This window comes from Terrapene carolina, unplaced genomic scaffold (genome assembly GCF_002925995.2).
Source record: "Terrapene carolina triunguis isolate 2854851 unplaced genomic scaffold, T_m_triunguis-2.0 Scaffold58, whole genome shotgun sequence".
NCBI lineage: Eukaryota > Metazoa > Chordata > Testudines > Emydidae > Terrapene > Terrapene triunguis.
This window is the reverse complement of record NW_020664409.1, coordinates 73,823,457-73,832,022: the sequence shown is the minus strand read 5'-3', so window position 1 is coordinate 73,832,022 and position 8,566 is coordinate 73,823,457. Positions and strand designations below refer to the sequence as shown.

Genomic DNA, 8,566 nt, shown 5'->3' with positions numbered 1-8,566 from the left:
CCCCCCCTGCCAGAAAGTCACATAGCCGACACATACACACAGTCCCCCCCCAGGAGTGCTGGCAGGCTCCATTGAAATAACCAGTCCACCAGTGCGGAGCCTGTCATTCCGGGAGTTTAGAAGCATCATTTGCATCAGAACACTGAACCCGCCCCCCGCCACAGTCTGCGTCCCCGGTTTAAAATATTCCCGCGAAAACAGCAATACAGACAACGGTGTTCATTAACAAAATCGAAATGATTTTATTTTTTGGGAAGGGGAAGGGGGTGAAGGGGGTATGTAACTGGAGAGGATAGTCAAAATGAACTGGGTAAAGAAACGGGGGCAGGTTCAGCTTTTCTGTCCACAAACTGAAAAGTCACTGGTTGCCCTGCTCACTCAGGAACCTAGCTTTCAAAGCCTCCCGGATGCACAGGGCGTCCCGCTGGGATCTTCTAATGGCCCGGCTGTCTGGCTGGACGTAATCAGCAGCCAGGCTATTTGCCTCTAGCTCCCACCCCGCCATAAAGGTCTCCCCCTTGCTCTCACACAGATTGTGGAGCACACAGCAAGCTGCTATAACAATGGGGATATTGGTTTCACTGAGATCACAGCGAGTGAGTAAGCTTCTCCATCTCCCTTTGAGACAGCCAAAAGCACACTCCACCACCATTCTGCACTTGCTCAGCCGGTAGTTGAACAGTTCTTTTTCTGTGTCCAGGGCGCCAGTATAGGGCTTCATGAGCCAGGGCATTAGCGGGTAGGCTGGGTCCCCGAGGATGACTGTAGGCATCTCCACATCCCCAAGAGTTATTTTGTGGTCTGGGAAGTAAATACCTTCCTGCAGCCGTCTAAACAGACCAGAGTTCCTGAACACACGAGCGTCATGAACCTTGCCCGGCCATCCGACGTAGATGTTTGTAAACCGTCCCTGATGGTCCACCAGTGCTTGCAGCACCATTGAAAAGTAGCCCTTTCTATTGATGTACTGGCTGGCCTGGTGGTCCGGTCCCAGGATAGGGATGTGAGTCCCATCGATAGCCCCACCGCAGTTTGGGAATCCCATCGCGGCAAAGCCATCTATGATGACCTGCGCGTTTCCCAGGGTCACTACCTTTGGGAGCAGTACCTTCACGATTGCCTTGGCTACTTGCATGACAACAACCCCCACGGTAGATTTGCCCACACCAAAGTGGTTCGCGACTGACCGGTAGCTGTCCGGCGTTGCAAGCTTCCAGAGGGCTATGGCCACTCGCTTCTGGACAGTGAGGGCTGCTCGCATGCGGGTGTCCTTGCGCTTCAGGGCAGGGGACAGCAACTCACAAAGTTCGAGGAAAGTCCCCTTCCGCATGCGAAAGTTTCGCAGCCACTGGGATTCATCCCAGACCTGAAGCACTATACGGTCCCACCAGTCCGTGCTTGTTTCCCGGGCCCAGAATCGCCGTTCAACAAAATCCACATGCCCCATTGCCACCGTGATGTCCTGGGCGCTGGGGCTCGTGGTTTCTGACAGCTCTGTGCCACTCTCCGACTTCAGGCTCTCACGGCGGTGCCGTAGCCTCCTCGCCCGATTTCTCTGCATCTGCCTCAGGGAAAGGTGTATGATAAGCTGCGAGGTGTTGAGAACGGCCACAAGTGCAGCGATGGTCGCAGCGTGATCCATGATCGCAGTGCTGTGGCGTCCGCGCTGTCACTGACCAGAAAAGTGCGCGAACTGATTTCCCGCCGGCGCTTTCATGGAGGGAGGGAGGGCGTTAGTGACGGACGGATGACGACAAATTTTTTTTACCCAGAAGGCATTGGCGGCTCGACCCAGAATTCCGATGGGCAGCGGGGACTGCGGGAACTGTGGGATAGCTGCCCACAGTGCACCGCTTCCAATATCGACGCTCGCCCCGTTAGTGTGGACTCACAAAGTCGAATTACTGTCCTTAGTGTGTCCTTAGTGTGGACACACACGTTCGACTTTGCAATATCGATTCCACATATTCGATTTAAGTAAAATCGAATTACCCTCGTAGTGTAGACATACCCTGAAAGTACTTTGGGTGACCTTGGACAACTACTTTCTAAACCTGTTCTGGAGCCTGATCCAAAGCCCACTGAGGTCAATGGAAAGACACCCATCGATTTCATGGAAAGATCATGCGTCTGACGAAGTGGGTATTCACCCATGAAAGCTTATGCTCCAATACGTCTGTTAGTCTATAAGGTGCCACAGGACTCCTTGTCGCTTTTTACAGATCCAGACTAACACGGCTACCCCTCTGATACCATCGATTTCAGTAGGCTTAGGAGCAAGTCCTTAAAGGACACTTTCATAGTTAATTACAGACCAAATTGTCTTAACTGAGGAATACCATCAATTTGAAATCTAGTCATTCTTTAAAAAAGAGTTACAGAAGTATCCAGTACTACACCTGCCCCTGCCAATATCGGTAGTTGTACAATGACATTTCCCTATTTTGGAAGTTATTCTCTCCCCTGTTAGTATGTGAAAAACCCCACTCAAACAACAAAGGAAACTGACCGAGTACATGGGGGAAAACAATGAAACTACCTATACAAAGTCCCCCCACCCCCTGTTTAGAGAGAAACTTTTTCCTCCCTGTAATAAATTTCAGCTATAGTAAGCTTAGGCATAGCTTGTAACAACAAGGAAGCAAAGAATGTTCAGACAGAAGTGTGTTTTTATGCTGATGGTGTGTCCCTTTAAACATCTCACTATAGCCATGAACATTTTCAATGAATTTCAATGAAACTGATTAGTCTTCATTTTAAAGTTCTCAGTGCTTTAATTCCAATTCTACCTCCACTCTCCTCATCCATGAGGGTTAAACTCCGCCTAGGGGGATAAATTTTAAGACTTATATTGCTTGTGTTACTTCACCTCCCCCAAAACGAGGATTAATTTTAAAGGTGACTTACAACAACAACTACTAAATAAATTAGGGTCATGCCTTTTATTGCTTTTTTAGTATGTTACAGCCCTCCTTCCCCACGGGGCTGGGGCTCACTGGGACAGGGGTTACAGCCTCCCTCCCCCACGGGGCTGGGGCTCAGGGGGGGCGCAGGAGTTACAGCCCCCCCCCCGGGGCTCGGGGCTCAGGGCGGGGGTTACAGCCCCTCCCCCCCACGGGGCTCGTGCGCAGAGTGGGGGCGGGGGTTACATCCCTGCGCCCGCTCCACACCGGACTCACCGCAGCAGCTCGGCGCAGTACTGCACCTCTCCCCCGGGGCCGGGCCGGCTGGAAGCTGGCGCCGCGCTCCCTCCCCAGACCGCCGGCCGCACGAGCCGCCCGCGGGCGCTTAGTCCCAGCAGCTGCCGGGAACAGGGCCCGTAGCGGGCCCCGCAGCTCAGTGCCATGGCGGCCGCCATGCTGCCTGGTGCACCGCCCCTCCTGTCAATCACCCTCTGCCTGCAGTGCCGGTCTGTGCCTCCGCCCGGTCTCTGGGAGCGGTAGTGTAAACAACTGCTTCTGGTGTGATTTGCTACCGGTGGCAGTTACTGATACAAAGTTGTTCTTATTTGCTGACTTGTCCTAATTTGCTACCTTCTCACCTTTCCCGTCTTTTAGTCCAGGGATAGACAGCAAATTGTGAGCGATCGGGGTACATCTGCCTACTTTGCCCACCACTGGCTACACTTACTTTTATATGCAACAAAGCGTGTCTAAAGAAAAAACTTGACAGTGGTGTGAGATGGAAGCATAAAGTCTTCAGCTTTCAAACAACCCTGCCTCCTGTACCAATGTATCAATTACCTCTTAATAGAATGAGGTCATTTAAACATCATGTATTATGCAGCTTATACATATTTTCGATTAGTATGTTATTAAAATATAAATTAAATAGTACAATGACATGCATCTGCTCAATGATAACAAAGGTAAATGATGAAGTGCTAAGAGTAATGAAAATAACATTTTAAAAAGTAATCAATTGAAAGGAGCAAAAGTATATTTAAAATGGATTACAAGGAAGGGAGCCGCAATTCAGAGAATCCCAGCAGCAGATAAGACAAATTTGTAAACTGCTATGAGACTTTAAAAACAACAAGGAGTCTGGTGGCACCTTAAAGACTAACAGATTTATTTGGGCATAAGCTTTCGTGGGTAAAAACCTCACTTCTTCAGATGCATAGAGTGAAAGTTACAGATGCAGGCATTATACCCCCGATACTATGAGACTTTATGCAGTCATATAAACTGATGAGCGATTCTTTGTTTCTGAGAGGATATATGTAAAATATTTCACTGAATTAAGTCTCCCGCAGTGCCTCAGTAGATTATATAAGATAGGAAGGAGCTGAGGTGACTAGGCATTGGGATGCCCAGCCCTGAGAAGCCCATGCTGAGATGGACTGTCCTGTGGGACGGGAAATAAAAAAGCCCCTCTGACCAAATAAAAAAAAATCTGCCCCCACTTTCCCCCACCCTATTTTTGCAAACACTGGTGTCTCAGTCCACAGGGGTATAACTGTTACCCTGTGCAGTGTTTTGCTCTCTGGCAGCCTCTGACCCCTGAGCTTAACTCCAGCTCCCTGATTTTGCCTCTCCTCAGCCCCTATCCTAACCCTGCCTCCAGCTGCTTGAAGTCCCCCAGCCAGTCCATTTCCATCTCCTGCTCAGACCCTGGCCGCCACCCCCCTCCAATTTGCCCCCTTTGACCCTTTTTAAGCCAAAAAGCTGTCCGCAGAATCTGATGCCAAGTAAGGGTAGGGTGAAGGGCAGTTGCTTCAGCAGATGTTACTGCGCGTGCTCAGTTCACCCTAAATAGCGAGTCAGACAGCAGTTTTTCACACTACACCTGTCAGGTTGCCAGGGCATTGGGCATCTGTGTCTCTCTTCTTCACTTGCCCCTAGCTCCCGCCCAGGGAGCTCACAGGCTGGATACCAATTGTAGGGCTGCTGAGAGCACAGGGCAAGCCTGCTCCCTGACCTGTCACAAAGCACTCACCTCCCCTGCCCCACTGCCAAGAGGAATATACATGCTACCTAGGCATTTAGTTCAATGGAAGTTCTCCACACCTGTATCCAGATGCTCAGTTTGTACCTTAGCCCTTACCTACTGCTTCTAACATCTTCCAAGTGCTAAATAAGCTAATTCTTACATCCTCCATGAGCTCTGTGTGACTTGGAAGCTTGTCTCTCTCTCACCAACAGAAGTTGGTCCACTAAACCAGGGGTTCTCAACCTTTTTCTTGCTGAGACCTCCCCCTAACAAGCTATAAAAACTCCAGGGCCCAGCAGGGGTGGGGGCTGTGGGCCAAGAGGGGACCCTGGGGCATAGGCATAGTTTGACTTCTATTTTGGGGGGGCGGGCACAAAGGCTGATGGGGCTTGGGCCAGCTCCGTACAGCGGGCTCCAGGGAGTGAGTGCTACCTCCATCCCCGACTCACCTCAGCAGGCCACCCAGCTGGTCTGGGTTGTGCGGGGCCATAACCAAAAAATATAACTCAAAGATGGGACTCAGCTCAAAAAGTTTGAAAACCGCTCAGGGTGCAGGCAGGAAATAGCTAGGGGCTGTGTGATGGCAGGGGGGTAGCTCAGGATGCAGGGATGGGGAAGCTGGGGGCTGTGTGCAGGCAGGGGAGTAGCACAGGGTACAGGCAGGAGGTAACTAGGGGCTGTGTGCAGGCAGGGAGGTAGCTCAGAGTGCAGGGAGGGGGTAGCTAGGGGCTGTGTGCCAGGAGGGCTCCCCCTGTGGTGGCTGCTCCCCGAGGGCTCTGCTGGCCCAAGCCGGGTCCCCTGTCTGGGAAGCTCTTACCGGCTGTGTGAGCAGTTAAAATGCTGGGAGCTGAGGAGCAGCTGCAACCCTGGGCACCAGCAGCAGATGGGGGAATGCCACAGCTGCCCACTCCATGACACCATCAGCCAGAGGAGCAGCTGCCCCGCACTGCCTGGCTCTGGCTTCCCACCTACAACCTGGCCAGAGAACTGGGCTTGAGGGGGGGCTGGGGGAGACGTGGAGGTGTGGGGGGGTGGAGCTGCCCCCGGATTGCCCCACTCTGGGTAAGGGACTGCAGTTTGGGGGGCCAACACCCTTGTGCCTCCCCAAATCTGCCCATGGGCTGAGGGCTTCTGCCCGCAGGGAGTGCTGGGGCTCCCGGCTTCAGCCCCACACCGCTCCTGGCTTTGTGGGGAAGAGCAGGCTTCAGCACTGCGCCACTCCCAGCTTCAGCCCCACGAGTGTGTGTGTGTGTGTGTGAGTGTGTCAGGGCTTGGGGCACCTGGTTTCAACTGCAGGGCCCCGGGGCCCTGCTGAAAGGGCTCGGGGTTCCGCGGACCCCCAGTTGAGAACCGCTGCACTAAATAATATCATCTCACCCTCTTTGTCTCTAATCCCCCATGAGTGTAAGGGAATCATTACCCCCATTGTACAGAAGGGGAAGCTGAGACAGAGAACTTAAGAGAATTGGGAGGTGGGGGAGTATTCACTAACCTCATGTACCTTGAATCAAGTTCTAGGTCTTAGTCTTTATTTTCAAAGCACTCCATGACCTGCGTCCACAACATCTAAAAGATCATCTAAAATTCTGGGATGAAGACTGTGGTTGATATGCTTGTCTGGCACAGTGGACCTCTCTACAATAAGAGTAAAGCTCATCTGTGTAGGAGACAGAATTCTCTCCAGGGGCAGTCCAGAACTGTGGCATGAACTCCCCAGGAGCTAAGGACCATCACAAACCTCACCACCTTTCACTCCAAGTGCAAGTTCTTTTCTTTGATCTTGCCTTCTCTCATATAAACACATAGCAACAGATGTGTGTGTATATATCTATATATCTAAAAAGAAGACAACACACTCCTACAAGAAACTTCTCTACAGATTCCTCGCCCTCTGGGGAAAGGATGAGAGACTAAACAATGTGTGATAGCTGTGTACTCAGGTGGCTTAATGCACTACTGGAAGGTGCTCAGATGCTACAGTGATGAGCATGGTATTAAAACCTATGTGGAATAGAAGAGTTTTCAGTTGCTCAGTTTGAGCACATTGGGCCTGCTGTTCACAAGTGCAGAGTGTTACCAGCGAGCTCCATCAGTGTGTAAATAGAGAATAGATAAGGTGCCAGTAGATGGCACTCAAGAATATGTAGCACAGTTCTTGTAAAATCAATAAAATGTGTGCACCGTAAATGGTTTCCTTTGTGCAGCTCTTTGTCAGCTCCCAACAGTGGGTACTCACAGTTCTCAGTGCTGACAACTCTCACAATTTGATTGTTAATCTAGCAATTTTGGTGGCGGTGGTGGTTTGGTTTTTTTCACCTGTCCCATGAAAATATAGTGAAGGGCTGCCAACGCTCGAATTTTCCCTTATTAAAAATGGCCGCCATCTCCTATTACTGCTAACGGGGCTGAAGCAAGTAAGATGGCTGCCATTTCCCTACAGTCTATCTAGCTCGGGAGTGAGGCTGCCCGTAATAAAGTTGGCTGCCACCTCCCGCTGTTTTCAGTGGGGTTGAAGCCTGCCCTCAGGCACCATAGCTGTGCCACACCATGGTCCAGGCTAGACGGGACATGCCAGGAACTGTGAGGAGCAATAGCGGCACTGTGAAAGGTGAGTGGGGAGCAGGGGGATTGTGGAGGTAGGTGTGGGGGGCTGTAAAGGATAGTGACGGGGTAGGACATGGAGAGGGTAGAATGGCTACTTCCCCAGCCTGGGGGTACTGGTGGGTGAGGAGAATGCCTTCCAAGCAGCCGCCGCAGTGTTGCCAGCTCTCACGAACTGAGCGTGCATCACGGATTTTGCCGCCTGCAGGAGGAGCTGTTGCAATGACACAAGAAGCAACTCTGGTCCCACCATTTGCAGGGCTGGGAATGAAGACAGAGCTCTGTGCGAGAGCCTCTGGGCTAAGGACATGACAGCAGCTCTGCCACTAAGCCCTTCCTTCAGGTATGGCCCTAGAGCACAAAGGAGGTCCTGGGGCAGTGGAGGAAGGAGTTGGGGGAAAAGCTGTTGCTGGGCGCCAGGCAGAGAAGACCCAAGAGAGTGGGGAGTCAACAAAGTGGTGCCATTGGGTCCCAGATAAAGAAGTGCCAGGGCAGCAGGAGGCAAAGAAATGTTGCTGAGAAGGTCAGGAAGACAGTACTAGGAAATGCATGGCCTCCCTTACCTCAGGGGTGAGGAGAGGTAAGTGAAGTCTCCATCTGGGCTGTCAAGAAGTGGTGTGCATTTCTGTGTGCATTAAAGGTTGACTTTTCAACCTGAAATTATCAATCATGCATTGGCAGAGGAATAGAGGGGAGTTAAAAAGTCTAAAGACAGACTAAAAACATGATTTTATTTAAAAAAAAAAGAATGACGGGGGGCGGGAGGTCTGACTCATTAATTTTTATCTCTTGCAGTTAGCAATATCGAGTTCTATTTGAAGTCAGTGGGAGCTGGGGTCCTCAGCAAGTCTAAAATTTGGTCCCTTTGTGTTTGAGATTGGGCACACAAAAACAGAGACAAAATTTTTAGCCACTTTTGAAAATTTTTCTGTATGTGATTTGTTCAAGTCTATACAAGAAGCCAGTGGAAGAGCCGGGATTAGAATTCAGAAGGTTGCAGCAACCACTCCTGTGATCAGTCCACTATATGACA

At 51.0% G+C, this 8,566-nt stretch overlaps 1 protein-coding gene across 1 annotated transcript in view; it reads right to left on the bottom strand.

Moving 5' to 3' along the window:
* The window catches only part of NDUFAF6 (NADH:ubiquinone oxidoreductase complex assembly factor 6), a 34,187-nt gene extending 30,824 nt beyond the window's left edge, over positions 1-3,363 (bottom strand). Inside the window, exon 1 of the mRNA XM_024202179.3 lies at positions 3,180-3,363. Coding sequence (XP_024057947.2) covers positions 3,180-3,358 — 179 coding nt within the window. The 5' untranslated portion in view covers positions 3,359-3,363. The remainder of the gene's footprint in view (positions 1-3,179) is intronic.
* Between the last annotated feature and the right edge of the window lie 5,203 nt (positions 3,364-8,566).